Source organism: Globicephala melas, chromosome 4 (assembly GCF_963455315.2).
Source record: "Globicephala melas chromosome 4, mGloMel1.2, whole genome shotgun sequence".
Classification (NCBI taxonomy): domain Eukaryota; kingdom Metazoa; phylum Chordata; class Mammalia; order Artiodactyla; family Delphinidae; genus Globicephala; species Globicephala melas.
The window spans coordinates 126865728-126888017 of record NC_083317.1 but is presented as its reverse complement, the minus strand read 5'-3'; the positions used below and the strand labels follow the sequence as shown (position 1 = coordinate 126888017).

Below are 22290 nucleotides of genomic sequence, written 5' to 3'. Positions count from 1 at the left end.
TGTTCTGATAAAAATCAATTCTAGCACTGTGAAGCTTCAGACACCTTGAAAGACCTAACACTAGAATTGTAAATGTTATTTATGGAAATACTTTCCAATGCCATTGAGAAGTTCAAATCTCTATTGTATATTGTTCTTTGATATGTGGCTTAGTTATGTTTTGATTTTTTTTTGCTACTGTGCAAGTTCGATGTGAATAAAATCTTTGTGGAATAATGATTTTATGTTTAGTGAGTGGTCATCTGAATTTTCCAGCTCCCAAAAAATGTGTCACTGCTATAGCACCTTATGTTATTACAGCCTAGTCCAACACTGAGCTCATGTTCTTTATGAGAATAGTTCTAAGCAGGGAGTAAAGTATTGTGGTAAGCTCTGATCTGGCTCCCTCCACAAACCAAAAGCCTGGAGCTTACTACTCAAAAAAAACCCCGTATAGTCTAATAAATTATAAACAAGGCTTTTAGGAACATCAGTAAATTAATTCATATGTTCTGTCTTGATGAGCCATAGCAGAGAGAGCAAATTGTGTATTATTTACTGAATGTGGCAGTTTACTAAATCTCCCCATCTTGCATTGGTATTTTAAGGAGCCCTGTGAGAGAAATCGCAAAGTATTGGGACTTTAACATGATTTAGAGAAGTACTTTGGGCTTGTAGAAAGAGAAGTATGGAATTAACTGTAGGTTTATTGAAATAAATTGTACCATTCTTGGAGAAAATTGAAATTAATAGCAGTAAGATTAGATATGTAAGTAGCTTTGCTTTAAAATCAGTGCAGAAAACACAACTAAGCTGAATGTTTTCCATGTACCTCAATTTAGTTCAGTTAACAAGATGTTTTTGACTTGAAGTGTTCTAGTAAATATCTATGAAAATCCTTTTTGACACCTCTAAGCTTTCATTTGTAAAATGTTACTTGAAGGCAAACATACTAGTGATATGATTTTCCCTATGTCTAATCATGATTTATGAATGTTGTTGTTCATATGTTTCATTCAGTTTAGGTACATGGTGTATTGCAAGGGAAGAGGCTTTTATGGCAATTCATATAGATAAAACATTTTTTAAAAATTGACATGGACTGTATAACTTAAACCATCCCCAAACAAATCATTATGTATTTATTAGGGCCCAATGGAAAGAGGAGAGGTATTTTACCCAGTCTTTTAGTTGAAGAAGGCCATGCCATGGACTGAAAGGGAGATAGATAGATGGACCAGAATGGGGGAAAATAGGATGTCCATTTGTACTTCTTTGTACTTTTTTGTTAATAAACTATTGTTTTGGAATTAATGACTTTAACTTGTGATATCATGTTCTAGAAATATAACGTAACAGTCTGATGATCAATAGTCTATTAAAACTTGTATTTATAATGTGTATAATTTCCTGGTAAGGCTAATCCTGATAATTTCTGTAGAAAGATAACAAATAAAGAATAAGTTATAATTATTATAGTTTTTTGTGTGTGCTGAAGAAAAGATACTATAGTATGCCTATGTAATGGGGATTATATAGAGTTTTTAGGAACATATTTAATTTCTGGGAAATCAAGTGAATAATTTATAGTTCATAGCACCTACTGAAGAGAGAAATTGTAAATTGGAAAATATAAAGTAATTTTGTGATAAAATCTGCGTGAAAACGGTTCTTAGGAGTGGAGAATTTTTATTTTCAGTGTATAAAAATGATAAATGTTAACTCTTCCTTTGAATGCGTTTATTTCTATTCTATTTTTGTTGAAATAATTATTTGGATAGATTTTTATTTACTTTCTCCATGAAATATTTATTTACCTTTTACACTTCTGCCTTAACTTTGATTGTATTTCTTTTTTTGGTGTAGATTCTTAAAGTACAATGTTTATTATTGTTTTATTTTTTAATGCAATTTTTATACTTGCCAAGATGGAATTTCAGTTTACTGAGTTGATGAGTGGACAATCTCTGAAAGAAATTTCAAAGACTATAGACCTATTTCCACCCCATCCCTCACCCCACCCCCCAGCCAAACAAAAAGGCTTATTTATTCCGGGATAAAAGTATGAAATGTTCAGTTGGTCTGCCCTTTAAATTGAAAATGGTAATGTAATTCAGTAAATATAGGAAGTAACATATATCCCATTGCCCTATTATGACCAGTTAAGGGAATGAGGCAGAATGAATAGAAAACTAAAGCAAAGAGATAGAGACAGTGAGAGGTATACACAGCAGTAAAGGAGAAAGATACAAGCCTCCTCTCTTCATGGAATTATGGCTCTATCTTATTGCTTGTAAAGACTGCAAAAGGCCTGCTGTGATTTCATTTCTTAATAGCTTCTCTCTGGGCCACACAAAATTAAGCTGAAGACTGAATATGACCTGTAGGTCAGAGATTTACCACTCCTGCTTTGAAGCAGTGTTAGTGTGTTCTCATTAGAAGAAACCAACTGTATAACAAACAGTCCCTGGAACCTAATAAGCAGTCAATAAATATTGTGGAGTGGATACAGAGAGATGAATATAGAAATGAAAATGCAGAAATCATACACAGAGTGATATTTCCCTTAACACACCTAGATCTTTCTGTATCCTTCTGCGCAGAGCAAAGTTGGTATCCTAATTCCTAGCTTGGCATCCTTTATCACTCTGTGGCATATCTACAAATTTCCTGATTTCCTGTGGTCTCCTGTCAGTGAAAGGGTGGAAAGAGTCCTGCGGTGAAAGTGGAAAACATTACCATTGGCTGTGACATGAAAAGGGAGAAGAAGCCCAAGAAAAGATGAAGGACCACTCACGTTGGCAACAGATGTGGCCTGGCCATATTAAACTTAGAATAATTGAAGGATTTTGGTTAGGGAAAGCAAGGGCAGAGCAGGAGTTAAGAGCTTGGTGAAAGAAGGGTCCAGAGCACATTAGCAGTAACTGCACTGACAGCAATGCCAGGTAAAAATTAGCTGTAATCTCTGCCATGGGGAAAGTCTGCAGTTTCTAACAGTAGTCTTTACCACCTAGTAATGCTGACTAAGAAGCATAAGTTCAGTTAATGGGGCAGTAACAAAGAAGTTAAGACAACTAACAAATTATTTTAAGTACTGGCATCTCAATCAAAACCCCAGTCAGTTGGCTAAGTCATGCAGAGGCAGCAGTGGCAAATTACAGCAGTCCTATAATTGTGAGGCCCATTGTTTTATAACAAAGAATTGCTTTTTTGAAGACCATTACTTGATTGGTACCTGTTGATCGTCAATTAGGTTGGAAATTTAAAAGGATGGTCTCTCTTTTACTTTCTTCAAGGAGCTTGTAGAATTTATCAGAAATAGCTAGGAAGTGTAAATTGAGGAAAATTAGAAATTTAAAATATAAATTAAAATTCAAGGAAATTAATAAACTTAACAGGACGTTATTTTTAATAAAAATAAAACATGTTACAAATGTAGTACTTATTGTAGCCTTTGCTCCTTTGAGATATCTGACTAATGGAGCTTTTCAGAAAGCTTTCCTCTTGGATTTTGAGTACTTACATTTTAGCTGGAGATCCCTTTTGAGGAACTAGAATGTAAGCTCCATGAGGGCAGGGATTTTTTATATTTTGTTCCTCACTGTATTCCCAGCATCTACAATACTATGGGGTGCATAGTTGGCACTTACCAATATTTGAAGAATGAATGGGTGAATGGAAAAAATGAATGGACAAATGAATATTTGAACTCTATTGCAAAATTGCATTGTTAAGCACCATTAATTGTGTTATATATGGGCCTCTGCATTAAGAACTTTCATAACTTTGCTAGCAATTTTACGGGTATGTGAAGAGAGGAGATTTAAAATAGAGGAAACCTACATCTGATCACATAAGCAAGGGGTTTCACTATACTAGCATAGAGAAAATGTAGGAAATTCCCATTTTCAAGAGGCAGACAATACCAAGGGCGTGTCTTCTACTTCTTTAATGTAGGCCAAAGAGAACATGTTTTATGGTATGGTACTTGTTTAATTTTGAAATAATTTTTACCATTATTTCTTAGTTGTTTTCCTTTTTAAATGTATGATTTTTAAAAATTTATAACATTCACAAGTGTGAATCTGGACCAGTTTTTTTCCCCTAGGGATAAAAGTATGATTTGGTTTATAGAAATTAGACTGACTGTCAGGAATCAACCTATCCTATAAAGTGATATACACCTGTATAAAATATTCTCAATGAATGTCAGATTTTTATGAAAATCATAATTAGTGAAGGTCAGTAATTTAATTCAATTTTACATAGATTGATTGAACTGCCTACATTGTATAAACAATGTCAGATGGGTGGAGGGAGGGGGAAAACAGTAAGGTGAGATAAAGAGGAATAAAGACACAGCCTTACTACTCAGTATTTATAATAAAACCTCAGTACGTCTGAGGAAAGTAAGGAATGGCCAGTAAGAATTTGCTAGGGGCTCAAAGAATTATTTGGAACCAATTAAAATGGATATGGTGATATCAATGGAGCAGTCCTTGAATCACTTTGGAAATTAATAATTTAATATTTTCTAAATGCCTTTTATATCTTCAAGAATTGATAACATAAAATTTTAAGGTTTTACTCCCTGGCGAGGGCAGGGGGGTGGGTGCCTGTGGAACAGTCACAGTGGTGTGTACATGATGTATGTGAAGAAGGTAGCAAAGCGTGAGATGTTTTTTTCTTTTTAAACTGAACAATTTTTTTTTTTCCTGGGCAATTTTTTTGAGAAGTACAGGGAGAAAAAAATAAGAAAAGAAAAGGAAAACAAAGAAGAATGAGAATTTTTCTACTCTTTTTCCTAGCAAAGGAAGTTATATCTACAGGGACATTGTGAGGATGAGCTCTCTAATGTATTGAAAATGTTTAGCATGGTGCCTGTAGGTGCTCAGTAAATCGAAGCATTTATTAGACTATCTTAAATAACTTCATTGGAAGATTAAAAATAAATATATATTTTTAAGTATTGGGAGAAAAGCTGAACAGTGTTGGGGCATAAATAAAGAAGGTTTACAGTGAAAACAGTGATTTTATGCTATAAATTTCTAAGACTACTAGTTATTCCTTCTAGTAAAAAGAATATTCATACTTCAGAAGCATCAGCTCTTTTTTTTAGTTTATCTCTTATTAAAATGACAAGATGTCTTCTTACTCTTATAATTATATTTTTAAATATATTTAAAATACTTGTTTTCAAAACTCTTTGTTGCTATAGCATACCCTCTGAAGCACCAAATGTAATATTGCTTTTCTTGGAGTTAAATAGAATATACAATATAAATCAATAATTTGTTAGTATCATAAGTAGTAGATGTCTTGAGAAAAGTAAGGAGGCCAAATTCTGTCTAATGTTGTTTATCTAAGTATTACTTATTACTGTCTGTGGTTGCCATAGATGTCATTTCTCCAAAGGGTCATCATTCATATGAAACCATATCTCAAATACATGTGTTCAAATTTTGAACAAATGTAAATCTTCTATGTTTTAGAAGTTACACGATTTTAAAGTATATTTGTAAATTTAGGTCAGTTTTTCTTAATATCTTTCTGCTATCTCTTAAACTTGATAAGCACTTCACTTTGAACATTTTAATCATTTGTTATTGCTTGATTTTATTACTAGTTGGTCTTCTGTGTAACAGTATAATTGTACCATGAATTTATATTTTAAAACATTTTGTGAAGTTCAGTAATTCTAAATGATCATTTCAAAGGTACACTGTCAAAATTCTGTATTTGTCTCTGCCGTGAAATCAGGCAGATGCAAAAAATTCTTTCTGAGCCTTAGTCTACATGTTGAAACAAATGCCTTGAACGTTTTGAAGGTTTTCGACGGTACCACAGAAGTAGCACCCTTCAGGACTTGGTTCTGCTACTGAATAACAACAAATTCATTCAGAATTCAGAATTCCTTGACTTAATCTGTGGTTAAATTGTTAGTTATCGTCTGAAAGCTAATCTACCAAGGAATTTTAAATGAACTCTGCAACACTGATTCATGATGGTAAGTATTTTTAAAGAGTTCACCATGACAGGACCAGGTTTTGCCACTTGCCCACAGTATTGAGACCCTTGGCCTTCAGCATACTGAAAGAAGCAAACCTGGGAGTGATAATGCTATATACAGAATAGAGGTATTTATAAAATCAAGTAATGAACTTATATTTCAGAGTTTCATTAAGTGGAGACATAAAATTGAGTGTTTTACTGTTATTTGTGGTATTGTAGTTGCATAAATCATTGAATTATACTTCTTGTTTTTTTTTAAATAGGAAGTACAGATTGATTGTTTCATTAGTTATTTACAATCTAAGACAGGTGATTATAAACCAAGAAATGGGCTAAAATGTGGTCTATATTAGATCTGTAGAACTAAAATTAGTGACTTAGTTGGATTTTCAAGAATTTTCTATCTGGAAATGAATGAAATGTTTGGGATGATAAAATTTGTGGAGTAGTAGACCTTGAGAAGATTGAGTTTGTGATGAAGAACCAGAACCAGTGCTACACTCTTTCCTGTGATTAAAATGCTAGCACAGGAGTCAGCAAACTATATCCTGTGGGTACTTATTACCTATGTAATTATCCTGTAGCGTGTGAGCTAAAAATGGTTTTTGCATTTTTAAATGGTTGGAGGAAGAAAACCGAAAGAAGAAGATTTCCTGACATATGAAAAGTAAATTAAATTCAAATTTGTGTCCATAAAGTTTTTCTCTCTTTATCTTTTTTCAACTTTATTGAGATATAATTGACAAAATGTCTATCAAGTTTTATTGGAATATAGCCACGTTGATTTGTTTATGTGTTGCCTGTGTCTGTTTTGCACTACAGTGGCAGGTTGAGATGTTGGCTGCACAATCACAAGGCCCACAAAGCCTAAACTAAAATATTTACCATCTGGCCCTTTGCAGAAAAACTTTGCCCACCCTGTGCGAAAACTGCATAGCTTAAACAGAAACGACCATAAACCAGTTTGATGAAAAACTGCATTTCCCATTTGCCTCTTCGCACTGAACTACAGAAAGAAATGGGACCCTACCAAAGCCCAGGATCGGGGTGGGGCGCGGAGATCAGTTGTCTGACTTCCTGAAAGAGAGGCATTATCAAATGTTGACAGTATAACACTGTCACTGGATTCTTTCCTACATGCTGATTCCCTTGTTTGAATGATTTTGGCATGTGACAGAACCCAGACAAATTGGGTAATAACTATGACTTTTGGTTATGGTAGGATAACCAAAAGATTATCTGTGTATTAGATTAGATTAGTGTATTGATCTGTGTATTAGATTAGATTCTGTGTATTGATTAGCAGAGTTGCCAGAATAAGATTTTTCACCATGCCAATGAGAAAAATTAAGATCCAGTTGCCTTATTAAGCAAATATCCATTCAGCCTTTGCTATATACAAAGCCTTGTGTTAGGTGGTATGGGGGCATGTAAAAGGCATGTAATTAAGTATTTACATCAAGAGATAATCTGTTTGGGAAATGAAATTTAACAGAACTACCATTTATTGAGCACTTACTGTGTGCTGGGCACTGTGCTGATAATCAGCGTTAGCACATTATCTCCCTTAAACCTTATACAACCTTGTAAGATAGCTATTGCAGGTCAGGAAACAAGTGATTTGACCACGACCACACAGCTAATAAGTGATAGCCCATGCATCGTGTCCCAGTCTCTCTGACTCCAAAGCCTATGCTGTTAACCTCTTCATTACTTTACTCATGTAGAATTAAATGCCATTACTAGAGCCAAATTATGATATGAAATGGCAAGAAGTGTCACTGGAGAATGTGTGATAGTCTGAAGTAGTGCTATGAATTCAGAAAACTTAATAGTTTGTATTAATTGGTTGCAAAATATCAGATTCAGAAAATGTGTCTTTTCTCTCACACAGTTTTTGGTACAAAGTGGATAATGAGATGCTTTAATCATGTCCATTTATTCATCTGGCATTTATGATACACCTCCTCCTTTGTGCCCAGGAATGAAGCAGAAGACTAGTGTGTACTTGTGGGAGCTTACAATTTAAAGCAGCTAAGGAATGAGACACTAAATTGCTGTGTAGTAATTCCAGGGCCTTGGGTGTATGTAAAAAGTCTCATCTGCATTGAAAGCCGGTTTTGCCGCGATCCACCCAAATATGATTAAAATAAGGCTGTAATTGAAGCCCATTTATATACTATAAAGAAGTTTACTTAAAAGCATTCTCACCTTTTCCTTCCAAGGTATTAAGGAATGAAAGATCTCCATATCTGTTTTACTTCTGCATAATTGGAAATGTTTTTCTAAGGCCACTATCTTGACATGATTACACTGTAAATTAATGTTCTGGAAAGGAAGCATCCAGAGTTAATGATGTCATTTCAGAATTTTATTTTGTAGACAGCTTCCTTATGGAGTAGATTTAAACTTGAGGCAGCATTTTGAAATCTTTTAGTAGTTATCTCTTATCAAGCTGTAATGTTCATAACTGGAATGTAAGCTCCATAAAAGCAGTATTTGGTAGACACTGTGCTTGTATTTATTGAGTAAATTGTGTATGTCTGGACAATAGAATTCAGCCAGCCAACCCGTAGGATAATTAAGACTACAGGTCTTACACAAAGCAGTGGCGTGCACAGCTTTGTGTAGAGTAGGGGCTGAGTGGGGCCACTGTGTTGCACAGTTCTTAGGGCAGTGCATCATGCAGATCCCTGGCAAACAGTAAGAGATGGAAGGGAAGTTTCTAGTTCTGTTGTTTGAATAGTCACTTATAATGGTTTTATTTATGTGCTAAAATAAAAGTGTAAATCAGCAGCTGTTTAGGTTCTATTCTGCCGTAAAGCTAATGGTTGAACTTTAAAAATTGAACTCTTATGTGTAGGGAAATATTTTTTTGATAGAGGAAGTGTTGATTTATTTTTAGACATTATAAGTTTTTCTCACACACTGTGTTTGTATTTTCGGTTTTAGGAGAAGGACAGGTCGGGCCAAGAGAGTTCTCTCACTTTTCCCTAAAGTGTAGAAAAGTTTAGAACTTTGAGTTTTTCTTCTAAGCATTTAACATAAATGAAGTTTCCCAGCTATTAAGAAGGTAAAAAGGTCCTGAGGTAGAAATTACAAAATACCACTTAAAGAGGCTTATAAGCAAGAATGAAATATAGAAGCTTAAAAACAGGCCCACCCTAAGAACCCCCTCCTCTTTGTCCTCCACTTCTAAAGTGAAGTGATAACTGCTCCCAGGCTTAGACCTGCAGGAGAGCTTAGATGTTAATTTAGTTCAGTGCCTTCAAGAGAAAGGACCAAAAGGAGGCCCTGCAGATCAACTCTTATGGTGTTTTGTTTTTCAATTTCTCTGGCTAAGATGTTACAGAAAAACCCAAACAAGTTTTGGGCCAACCCAGTATTTCTCCCAACCCCCTGTCTCCCAAGATTGTGGAGTTAGAGAAGTCTGGTATGAATGTGGATGTAAAGAGCAATAGAAGACTGAGAGAAGGGAAGAAATGCTTTGTAAAATGTTTACTGAGACTCCAGAATACAATGTTTTGATCAGTAGTCTGTCCTAAGAGAAGCTGTGATCTTTTAGAAAAAAAAAGAGCCTCTGGTAAAAACTACCTTTTTTTTTTTTTTTTTGCGGTACGCGGGCCTCTCACTGTTGTGGCCTCTCCCGTTGCGGAGCACAGGCTCCGGACGCGCAGGCTCAGCGGCCATGGCTGACGAGCCCAGCCGCTCCGCGGCATGTGGGATCTTCCTGGACCGGGGCACGAACCCGTGTCCTCTGCATCGGCAGGCAGACTCTCAACCACTGCACCACCAGGGAAGCCCTACCCTTTATTTTTTAAATATTTACTAGAGGAAAATGTCAGAAATCTTAAATTGGAGCAGTGGCAAAATATGACATAGGATAGGCTGTGGTTGGGAAGACCTGCAGTTCTCATCCAGAGCAGATGGGGCTTGTGGCCTGAGAACAGTAGGATATTAGTTCTCTTTAGGTGGTATCTGCTGAAGCTAGATCCTAATTTTAGAATGGAGATCAGATTATAAGGGAATTGAATTTAAAAGTCAGTGGAACTCACTCTGGTGGTTTCTTCACAGTGTTTTCTTAACTTTTCTTCATTGACTTGCATCCTCTCTGACCTTTGGTGTTTATACTCCAACCCAAGCTGAATGGTTGATTTGTCATTTTTCTCTCTTGTAAGTCCTGTGAGTTGTACCTTTTCTTTTTTCCTTGTCAGTCCAGTTTATTAATGATGACCTCTTTTGCCTTTTATAGTATATGCTAATCTTTTTTGGCTTAGGATGTCAGTATATAATATGTAGTTCGCACAGCACTGCTGACTTTTTAAGTTTTCTTCTTTCCTCATTTTCAAATTCAGGCCTCAACTTAGTTACTAAGGCTAAGCAAAAATCTTATCCTTAAGTGCAGTGAGTAGAAAGGACCTCACACTGGAAGTAAGAAAACCAGGTGGAGCCCCAGCTCTGCCTCAGATGTGCCTAGAGAACCTGGACCAGTGACTTAATATTTCTGAATTTCAAAGACCTCATTGTCAACTAAAGAAGGTGGATGAGTTTATTTCTAAGACCTCTGTAGATTTTAACATTATTCAACTAAAAATTAACAGCCGTAAATGGATTTAGTTCTTTCAGAGAGTTGTATCTGCTGCCATTAACGCCATGCAGAAGAATGCAGAAAGAGGATTGGTTTCCCAGTTGAACTTGTTTAGGAGCAAGCACTGCAGCTGCCCTTGCTTGATTCATGAAAGGCCATGTGCTCTTGGGGGTTTTTGTTTGTTTGTTTTGTTTTGTTTTAATAAAGGGCACATGGCATGAGGATGTACTCAGGAATTATAAATATTAAGTACTCAAGCATTTTCATGATATGCATGGCAGCATATCCTTAAGTATTCTGTGGCAAAATCAGAATGGTCACATCCTAAAACCTAGGAAAGCTGGTTTTCCATTTTTAGGGATAGATCCCTCCCCAGTCCTTTACCAATGCTACTCAGTCTACCAGATCAGCTGGCTGTACATGTTTATCTCACTCTAGTGTTTACTTTGTTATCTCTTAACCCTTCTCCTTCCTCCCAGCCTCTACCTCATTTCCAAAGCCAGTCGACTGCACTGTCATCCGATCTTGTGTTCATAGGGCTCGTCTTTAAAAAAGACAAGTTAGATGAGGGGCTGGACCTTAAGTAAGTGGCCCCAAGTAGGAAAGACGCAAGTGTGTGCCCTGAGACCCATCTACATTGACACTTATGAAACTGAAGCATTGCCATCTACAGCTAACAGGTTCAGGGCTCTTGTAGATCCTTTTTCCTTGCCACACCTACTCTTTCTTCCTGACCTCCTTGTGCTACACTCTGCTTGACTGCTTAGTCCTTGCTGCTTTAACTAGACTTTCTGGATTTCGTACCTTATCATCTTAGCTCTTAGATGGCTGCCTCTCCTGACTTACAAAGTTTGATTCCAAGTCTTCACTCTTTCTGGAGAGTTCTGTTTTGTTATCCTCTGTTGGAACTCTTTCTAGGAACCTTTCAAAAAAGCCCCTTTGGAATCAAATTGTGTTTGCCTGGCCATTGTGCACATTAGCATAAGTAATTGACATTAAGAAAATCCAACTCCCTTGACTCCGAGCCCACCTGCTTTGAATTGTCTGAGAAGTTTGGTGACACCACTAAGAATCTGCCTGGTTTCACTTTCCACATCTTCTGCTTGATCTGGTTTCATCACAGTTCAGAGTCCACACTGAAGTTTGTAGTACCTGGAAAATGCTTCATCCTGGGTCTTGCTGGAAGAATAGCCATGTCTTGTCTTTCTGTTTGTTTATTTGTTTTAACTCTGTAATCCTTCAGTTCTTCAGTTTTCTGAGGAAGAGATGGTATATGACTTGGCCACAACTTAATTATGGATCCACTAGTGCTCATGGAGGGCTAGGGAATTCCTTTTAAGCTAAGGCCACCTTTATCTTGTTAACATTCCCATGTGTGCCATGAACCTCTGCCTTAGGATTATCTGGGCTCTGCATTTTCCCCATGACCCTCTAAGCTGACTACCCTTCTCTCCCCGAGGCTGTAGGGATCTCCTGTCCCAAGACAGGGGCCTCAGATGCTGTTCCAGTAGATCTTCATCTACTCCTACAAGAGCTGCAATGTCAGAGACAGAAAGCTTAGCAAAAGCATGTAGTTATGAAGACAGCAGCAGAGAGGTACACAGCACCTAGTCCATTGACCTAAAGTGTGGTCAGTTTAGGGTACAGCATATTTTATGGGATTTAATTCTATAGTTAAATGTACAAACCAGTCCTCTAAAAGAGCAGAGATAGAGAGATGGCTCCTCCACTCTGAGGATTCAGGCCACTACTGATATTCCTCCCGGCCAGGCACAGTGTCTGTGTATCTCTCTCTCTCTCTCTCTGTCTCTCTCTCTTAAAGCAGATTCAACAAGCTATGCCGCAGGGTATATTTGCTGAGCTATGGCTGAGGAATCTCCAACAAGAATCATGAGGCACAACAGCTTCAAGCCCCACTTGGCATTGCTCTTATATCCTGGAAAGACCTAAAGATCCTTTGTGGGGGCTAGGACTTGGCTGTCACTTATTATCAAGGCTTTACAGCACGGTACTGGGGTCGTTGAAAATGTGTTTTGTTGTACTTGGCTTTCCAAGCCCAGATCTGAGAAGCTACCTAGTGCTCTGTTAGACCTTCATGTGGGTCAGAGGGCTATGGCAGCAGCCACTGCCAGTTCCTTCCCAGCTGACCTGAAAATTTTTTCTGTGGATTTGATTCCAAACCTCTCCCTACCTCCTAATCACATTTTTATCCTCATTTTGGTTAGTGTACTCACTGTAATTCTCCTTTTATCCCTGCATAGGCACTCTCAGTAGCCTCAAGGCTACAGTTGCGGTTAGATCATGTTGCTCATTCACGTAGCCTCTTAGGATACTCTTCTGGATTAGAATCCTAGATTCATTTCACATTCTGATTTTGCATCATTTTCACCCACTTGCTCCCTGACTGATATCTTGATGGAGAAAGTAGATCAGACACTCAAGTAGTGTGCTTTCTGGAAACCTAGTAGCGTTACTGAAGTTCCTCCATGACGAATTTAGTTGCAAATCTTGGCCTCCTACTGCAGATATTTTGATAGACTATGACCTGTAGTCCGAAGGGAATATACTTCCAGATAGTCCTACTGTTTTATATCCTAAGTCAGGAAAAAAGTTTTCCAGCCACCTATAGCTATCCTCCAGCCCAAAGTGTCAGCCACCACACCCCCAAGAAACTTGAGAGAAAGCTCAAAGCTCCACTCTGTGTTGCAGTGACTGACCACTAACATAGTTCTCCAGTGTCCTCTGGCCTGAGCCAGAACATTCTCTGGTAAGGTCATTAATGGCCACTTCCCAGCCTATAGTAAAACTCCCATTCTTGACAATGGATGTTTTCCCTACTTACCTTTTGTGCTTATTTCACTCTGTTTGCCTTAAGCCCAATGGCCTGTGTCAGCTCTTTCTGACATGGATTCAAGTGGCATAGCACTTGAATAGTTAATTGCACTTGCTTGTTCAACACTGTAAGTTTGGTGGGAACAAGGGCTCTCCCGCATTGTATCTTCCAGTTTTAAAACCATGCCTAGCACTCAGTGGACACTCAGATATTTGCTGAATAGGTGAATGCGGGTATGTAAATAGGAGCTGTGCCCTGTTTGCCCTTCCTTGCCTAATCCCTGATTTTGTCCCCCTGTCCTGCACTATCTCCAGTCTCTTCTAACCAGCCTTGCTTCCCGTGTCACTTCTGAACAACATGATAGTTTTGCCCAAACAGACTAACACAATTTTTATTTACCTGACTGCAAAGAATTGGAGGTAAAATAATCATTGCTCTATCCTCTCATTTTACTGAAGGCCCAGAGAGGTCAATTGCGTTGCTCAGAAGCATAGAGCGAGTCTATACGCCTACATGATTGCTACACCTGTCCTGTGCCTTGACAGATTTACATCTTTGGTTAGATGTGGCCGGTCAATATTATCCAGAAGTCTCTTTCAAGTCTTTCCCATGCCCAGGTTTCTTAAGCACCAGAAGCCAGTCTAATAGTATTTCTCAGTTCTTGGAGAGTAATCATGTGTCCCTGTCTCTGCCCCAGCCCCCATCACTTTATTTTCTGATAATGTAGTTACACTCAGTACAGGCAGCTGTTTCTCCCAAGTTATCCCTTCTTATTCTCAAGTAAAATTTATTTCCCAAGCCACAGGGAAGGAGCTTTCAGACTTCTGCATCTAGCTATCCAGTGCCTAAGACTTTTGCCCCAAGTTTTAATTTCCTTCCCATGCTAAAGGTCCTGGTTTGGCCTTGTCTTTTTCAAGAACAGTGGCTAGTCCTTTGACTGAAGTAACCTGTCAGTCAACCAGTCTTTGACAGTTGCTGTAGCACAAAAGATTAGATAACTTGGAAAACACTATAATCCCAAACAAATAGTAATAAGGTCCTAACTAGTTTATTGGACTGAGACTAGTAAAGAAATGAATATAAGGTGTACAGTGCAAAATCACTTGATTGGGTATTCAGGAAGAGATGGAGTCAAAATTAACACAAATATAGTGCCTGGGTGACTGGGAGAATAATAACACTATCGGAGCGACAGACAGACAGATGTAGGGAAAGAGCAGGCTTAGGGAGGGAAGATAAACTCAGCGTGGGACATAATGAGTTAGACGTTCCACCAGACATTGTGGAACTTAACGTTTGTGTTTAGCAGGCCGTTGGAAATATGAAGCTAGAGGTCAGGAAAGAGAATTACCCATATCAAGCTGATTTTGATGTCACAACAGTGTCATTTAAGTAGAGTAAGGATGAACAGAGCTTTGGGACACATGTCCATTTAAGGAGGGGAAGGGGTGAGAGGTCTGTAGCTTAAAGAGGTTAATGTTTGGGCACTTACGTCTTTTAAATAGGAGTGGGAATGGGAGGTGGGGCAGGCTGAGGAAGAGGATCCAGTGGCGTGGGGCAGAGTAAAGATGCAAGAAAGGGGTGGGGGAGGGGGCAGGGATTTGAGCTGTAAGTACCCAGCTTCAACAATACAGGAGTGAAGAAGAAAGGTTATGGAGACACGTTAATGAGAAGGGGGAAGTTGAGGCAACTTGTGTCCCAGAAAGAAAGCAATGTCCCTGCAAAAATGAGGTGAGCTCAGAGGGACTGAGGGTGTGAGGGAGGTAGGAAGCGTTAGAGGTAGGAGGTAAACATCCTAAGGAGTGTGGGAGTCTCCTGCAGGGGAGTGCAAGGCTGGCGGGCCCTCAGTGAGGACTCCACTGAGGGGGGATGGCGTACCCTGAGAGACCAGGCAGCCGGGTTTGGTGGTTTTTCTACTGGAATACCAGCAGTTTGGGATCTGAAGCAGGAATGAGTTGTGGGAAGACAGTGGAAAGGAATCTAATATGTGGAGTATCTGAGCAGGGCATCCAGGTGAGAAAGAAAGGCATATGAGGGTCCGATAGATAGGCAGACGTTCCGGGGCTGGAAGTGACAATGAGGACAGAGGGTGGATGTGCATAAAGGTAACGGTGAGATTAGGTTTGGTCTGGAGAGAGAAATAGATCAATATGTAAGTTTTCTTCAGCCACCTCGGAAACTGCAAATCACTATGTTTTTAAAAAATGACCATTCCTCCTGCCCTACAACTGCAGTGTGGTTCTCTGTTCCTAATAGTTGGTAATCTTCTCTCAGGCACTGTTCATTTCAACTCTGTTTTCTTCTCTTCCCATTCGGCTTGAACATCCTGAGATTTCTCACCCTCTCCTGTTCTGTGGTCAGCCTTTAACTCCTCTCATTTTAGTCGAGGGCAGTGACCCTCAACCTTGCCTGCACACTGGACTCTAACTGAGGAGCTTTTTAAAAAACTACAGGTGCCTAGACCCCGCCACAGAGAATCTGATTTAATTGGCCTGGGACTTTGTTAAACTCCACAGGTGATCTTCCTACATGTTCCCCAGCCAAGTGTTCTCCCAGGTGAAAGTAATGACTCCCATTAATGTGTTGCCCACACTGGGAACTACCTGATGAGCACAGGACTACTCTAACTAGGGCAGTGTTACAAGCATGGCTGAGCATAAGGACTCCAGAGTCAGATGCCTGGATTCCTGTCTCAGCTCCGTGATCCTAAGCAAACTCTGGATTATCTAGAGTCTTCAATTTCCTAATGTGCTGATGAGGAATAATAATGCCTACAAAAGGCCTAAGTCACATAATGTAACATGCTTATTAACACAATGCCTGGCACATAGAAGTACTCAACAAATAATAGTTGTTTTTGTTAATATTTGTGTTTTGATAGCATTAGCATTTTTTCTTAATATGCTATATTTCCATAGGACCACACAAATTAAACTTAATTTCTTCCACACACTATTTTGTATCTATGCATTGTTTAATGAAGGAAAATCGTAGGCTATCTTGTTTTTAAATTTCAAAAAAATAATAAAGCTTCATGATTGTAATGATTACATGTAGCAGGACTTGGTGCTACAGTGAAAGTTGGCAAGGATTACTTTTCTAAATATTTAGCTTGATTTCCACTTGCTTGGGAGGAAAGTAGCCACAGGGTGGCTCTGTCAGAAACCCACAGATTTCTTTTCATAAGGGCTAAGTGTGGACCATGATTTTTTAAGAAACTCACTGGCAGGAGAAACTCTGGCAGGAACCTGCCCAATGGTAGTTCAGTCGTATCTTGCTTTTTCTCAATGCTGTTTATGCAACACCTCTGCAATATTTATCACATGTAATTATTGTTTTAAGTGTCTTTAAAAATAAATGAAGAAACATAATCTGCCCATAAGCCTGTCATTCAGTCTGGCAGGTCCTTGGTGGGGTAGCCCTACCTTTCTGATGAGCTGCCCCCACTGCAGAATGGTTGTTCCAGAGGCAAAAACTCTTGCTGAAAACATTAACTTAAAATGGACATTAACATACTTGCATTTACAAGCAGTGAAGTTTGTCATCTTCGTGTTGTTATTTATGCAGCATTAACCTTTTTCTCCAGATCATTGAGACTGAAAATATGATGGACCGAATTGTGACTGGCTTGTCTGAGTCTAGTGTCAAGGTGCGGTTAGCTGCCGTCAGGTATGAGCTTTAAATGGCCTGAATAAAAATCCTTTGCCGTGTGTTTAACCTATTTCCTTTCCGGACCTTCACCGAGTAAGCACAGAATCCAAATGTTACTTGAAAGTATTCTCAGGTGAATTCATACAGTGCGTAACACTATTTAACAGAGAAGCTAGCCTGAAAAGCCTGTGAAGTCCTGAAGTAGTTGAATTAACGATGTCTGTAGATAAACTTGAAGTGTATATTAGTAATTGTGCAATGCCAAGCAGTGTGTTTGAAAAGTAAAAGTTTCGGCTTCTTGTGAAGTTAATTTTGATTATTCTTTGTAGATGTTTGCACAGTTTATCTAGATCTGTGCAGCAGCTTCGAACCAGTTTCCAGGATCACGCCGTGTGGAAACCTTTAATGAAGGTAAGAAGAAAGCAGCAAGTCCACACCTATTCCCACCGAGCCTTTAGTGTGCGAGGTAGCTGACAGCACTCTCTGGTCTAGGAGTGTATCTGATTTTTATGTTAAAGCGTTTTGAACATTTATCTCCTCAGATGTGATGTTTTAAGCCTCTTTAGAACGTGCAGAATGTATTTCTGAGGTCAGCATCTCATGTGTGACAGGGGAAGTACATGCCTGGCTTTCTTTCATTAAATGAAACTCTAGTTACTCATCTGATCTCCCTGTGTGTCTAGTATTACACTTTAGACTTATATCCAGAGTCATCTTTGTAATGTTTAGTTATAAAAAAGAAAGGAATCAGCCATTTACAGATATAACCTGCTCTTAGTCTTTTGGCAATCCCTGGATATTTTTTAAAACAATTATTACTTTTTGTCTCTCTATTCCAGAATGACTTCTTTGTTAAGACCTAAAGGTCTTTCCTTGAGGGCCAAAAAAAAAAGAAAAAGGTGGTTTAGGTCAAATAATTATCTGAATTGAGACTTAGAATATGCACAGGTTGCTACTAATAATGTTATCCCTGATACAGTATAGAACCACAGGTCAACTTAGTCTCACCATCTTTTTTTCTTTTTTTTAAGTAACTATACACCTTGCATTTAATCAACAGATTTATTTGTTTAAGCTTTTGGTTTTTTGTTTTGCTTTTTAGTATCTACTGTGAAAGCCTCTGGGCACAGTAAGTCTACCAAAACTTTTTACTGCAGAGCTCTTGCCCCCAGCTTAAAGCCTCAGGTTATAATAGAGGCATAAGTATGGTAGAAATAGTTGGGGGAGGCTTCAGGCAGGAAGATTACAAAGTAGCTTTGAATGCAAAAGGAAGTCAGGAGGATTTTCCAGAGAGGAGTAGCGTGAACAGAAACATTACGGTCTCCTTAGTAAAGGGATTTTACTGTTGCCACTCTTGCTTGTTCTTAGATTGCACCTTTTTCATAGCAGCTTAATCTTGATTTATTGATTCTGTCCATTCAAAACAATTTTCTTAAACATATCACTTTAACTTTTTTTTTTTTTTTGGCTGCGTTGGGTCTCCATTGCTGTGTGGGGGCTTTCTCTAGTTGCAGCGAGCGGGGGCTACTCTTCGTTGCAGTGCACAGGCTTCTCACTGCGGTGGCTTCTCTTGTTGCGGAGCACGGGCTCTAGGCGTGTGGGCTTTAGCAGTTGTGGCACGTGGGCTCCAGTAGTTGTGGCACGTGGGCTCAGTAGTTGTGGTTTGCGGGCTCTAGAGCACAGGCTAAGTAGTTGTGGCGCGCGGGCTTAGTTGCTCCGCGACATGTGGGATCTTCCCGGACCAGAGCTTGAACCCGTGTGCCCTGCATTGGCAAGCGGATTCTTAACCACTGTGCCACCAGGGAAGTCCCCATTCAAGATTTTTTAAAGTGCTCTCCTGTTTCCCAAAATAACTGCCAAATATTTTCTCTGGAGCCATTTTCTCTGATTGCTCAGCTTGGTACCCCTCTCTCATATGAATCAGAAAGAAGCAACATATGGTTTTTGACTAGTTCTACCTGGACAAAGGTCTGGTGAGCAGTCTAAAAGGATTTTGAGCACTTGGTTACGTGTGGGTATAATTACTATCAAACTACTACTATGTTGCACATTTAAAGTATAGTATTAAAAGCCTGGAAGTAAATGAGTGATTTATTTCAGATACTTTTAGGTTTCTCTTAGTTCAGAGGCTGTTTGCATGTCTATTGATTCTTTTTCCCCTTTGCTTTTCCATGTTTTTAAATGTTGGTTAGCAAACCACAAGAGAGTAGACATTTGATTTTAGCTAAAACTTTTATTTGTGATTATTTTTTGTTCTTATTTTGGTGAAATTCTGTTTGGTCAGTGTTAGATGTCAACTTCTGAATTTCACATGTTATACTGTAGTGAGTAAATGCTTTTAAGAATTTCATAGCATCTTTTCTGTTTTAATTTATTATGTAATTTGAAAATGAAACTTATAAAAGCAGATTAATCTCTAAAACAGTAAATAATACTTTAAAAAGTGAATCATGTCAAGCAAAGCAACTTTTTAAAACAAGTAATAGCCATTTATTAATGTTTCTTTTAAAAGTTACACATTTTTAAAGTCATTTGTTTCTTCTTAACAAAACACAGAATGCCCCTCCCCAAAAAATACCCTGCTCTGAATTCATATGATTGCAAATTCCCCAGCACATAGACCAGAAACAAAGCAACTTTTTAAAAGCCTTGATAGGCGCTCACTTATTTCAGTCAATGATTCTAAGTAGTATAATTTTGGAAAATGATTATTTGTCTTAATTCAGAAGCATTCATTGAGCACCCACTTTGTACAATGCCATTTAGTTGATACAGGCCTGGATAAATTAGACTATAGATATTATTATAGATTATTCCGTCAAGAAGCTTAAATTTGTTAGTAGGAAAAGAGGTTGGCAGGGCTGCACAAAGAATTTGAAAGTGAACAGTAGTAAGGACCCTAAGAGAGGTCACAGACAGTAGCAGTGGGCACTCAGGGGAGGATAGGATGACTTCTGATAGGAAGGGCTCCAAGGAGGCTTCTGGAATGGGACAGCCTTAAGGCATGGATAGAGTATATACCTGAGAGACATATGAAGGGCATGGCAAAGGAAGGGAAGGGTGAAAAGGGTGTTAAAGTGGGTTGTGGCACACACAGAGATCAGCCTGCATAGTATATGGGATGTGATCTTTATCAACTAGCTAATGATTCACAGAAGAGTTAAAACACAGTATCTTAGGAGAACTGCTTCCATTTTGTAATTCTTGCTTGTTCTTAACTTGGAAACCTCAGGCTTGATTTAGCTGATAATATATTTAACTCTCTGAATTTTTTGTGATGATGCATTTCCATTTGCGTAACTAGAGCTCCTAGGATTACTTTTGGGATCATAAGCCTCATCCTGATCTGATTCCAAATGCAAAGGATTTATTTGAAGTGGATATTGCGTATACGTGGTAGTGTTTTTGAAGTCTTCTCTCTTAGAATCTAGAAAGAGGAGGTTCTGATAATAGCTAATGGCAACGAACCTTTGTCATCATGCTGTGTTGTTTTCTGAGTTCAGTAAGAGTCCATGGCAGTTAGTTTGCTGTATAACTGCTATGTGCCTGATAACAACAATTATGGCAGTAAGTTACCTTTTTTAAAACCTTATTTATATAACCATTACTGTGTGACAATTACTGTTGTAAAATCTTTTCATATATTAATTTTCACATAAACTCTATGAAGCAGACACTATTATTATCCCCATTTCATAACCAAGGAATTCATACACCTAGTTAGTGGTTAAGCTGAAATTTGCACTCAAGCATTCTGTGTTCTTAACTGTGATGCTATGCCGCTTCCCTTATTATTCACCAAATCACATTTAATCTTGAATAGTCCCATCAAGGAAGTGTTATTTTCCTCAATTTGAAGGCTCAGAGAGGTTAAGAAATGTGCTTAAGTTCACATGTCTAGTAAGTGGAGGAGTGAGGGTTGGAACCAGGACTGTGTGATTCCAGTCCTGAGAACCAGTTCCCCACCTTGCCCTGCCTGAGTAGTAGCTTGATCCATCCATGTTCCTAGTCAAACAAGTCTTTCCAGAGACATCAGAAAGTCTCAGGTCCTCGGGCAATTCTGTGGTTTCATAAGTGGCCTGAATATGGTGGAGTAAATTGGGTTAACTTGCCCTAAAGCAGTTCTGTGGTCTTCAAACTTTTTACATAGAGCACCTGCTCCCTGACTTGTGTCTATCTCCTTTTCCATGTAGCAGCCCCCATCCTGGAAGTGGGGCTGTAGCTTCTCCTCCAGCAAGATAGATGTGAGGGCCTTAGTCAGTCAAAATGACAGCACTATGTAAAGTTTCACTCGATGTCAAGTGGATCTTTCCTAACTATCTCTCCAATATGAGAAATCAGTTTGAAAGATAAATTGTTTTTGTTCTCATTTATTCTTGTGATCTTACCCCCATGGTTGCAAACCATTAATAGTATCTTTTATTTTTAATCCCACAGGTTTTACAAAATGCACCAGATGAAATCCTAGTAGTAGCGTCTTCCATGTTATGTAATCTTCTTCTTGAATTTTCTCCAAGTAAAGAGGTTAGTGTTGATTTTCTCTTCCTAGATGACTTTTGCCCGGCCTACCTAGAGTTTAGTTAAATAGTTTTCACAGTAGTTGACATTGAAATTTGAGGATTGGTGCTTAAAAGCTACTTCTGAATTGTTTGGTTTGGGGGTGCATATTAAATCATTTAAAAATATGATTATCATTTCCTCTTATCCCTTTTCTGCCTGGCATATGAAGTGTATTTAAAAGATATTACAGCTTGCAGTCAATCTAAACTGCCTACAACTGCAAATGTAGGAAATAATTACACAAGTAATAGACTATTTTCAAATTATATTTACTAAAGAATACATTAAGACCCAATTTTGTAAACCAGGATTACAGGTCATTTCAAGAGATAACTGCTGGCATTGGAAAATAATCTTTTTAATTTTTAATGGTAATGGTAGTTGTTTAGGGAAGGATTGCATTTGGGGATTTTTTCCCCTTCTTTTATGCATTTTATAAATTGTTTGAGCATGCATTATTTTTATAATAGGGAAATGGAAATAAACTTTAATAAAGGAGGGGGGAAACCTTACAGATTTAGTTTTATCATGTTAAAATATCTCTGGCCTGCCCAATCATGAACTAGGTTTAGACACCATCCTTTATTAAGTACATTTAGTCGTCCCATTAGTTTTATCGTGTTAAAATATCCCTGGCCTGTCCAATCGTGAACTAGATTTAGACACC

The 22290-nt window shown here is 38.3% G+C and overlaps 1 protein-coding gene across 4 annotated transcripts in view; it reads left to right on the top strand.

Moving 5' to 3' along the window:
- The window catches only part of ARMC8 (armadillo repeat containing 8), a 106585-nt gene that overhangs the window by 57913 nt on the left and 26382 nt on the right, over positions 1-22290 (top strand). For all 4 annotated transcript variants that reach the window (XM_030873403.2, XM_030873404.2, XM_030873402.2 and 1 more), the window contains 3 exons: positions 16999-17081; positions 17393-17474; positions 21501-21587. In XM_030873403.2, coding sequence (XP_030729263.1) covers positions 16999-17081; positions 17393-17474; positions 21501-21587 — 252 coding nt within the window. The remainder of the gene's footprint in view (positions 1-16998; positions 17082-17392; positions 17475-21500; positions 21588-22290) is intronic.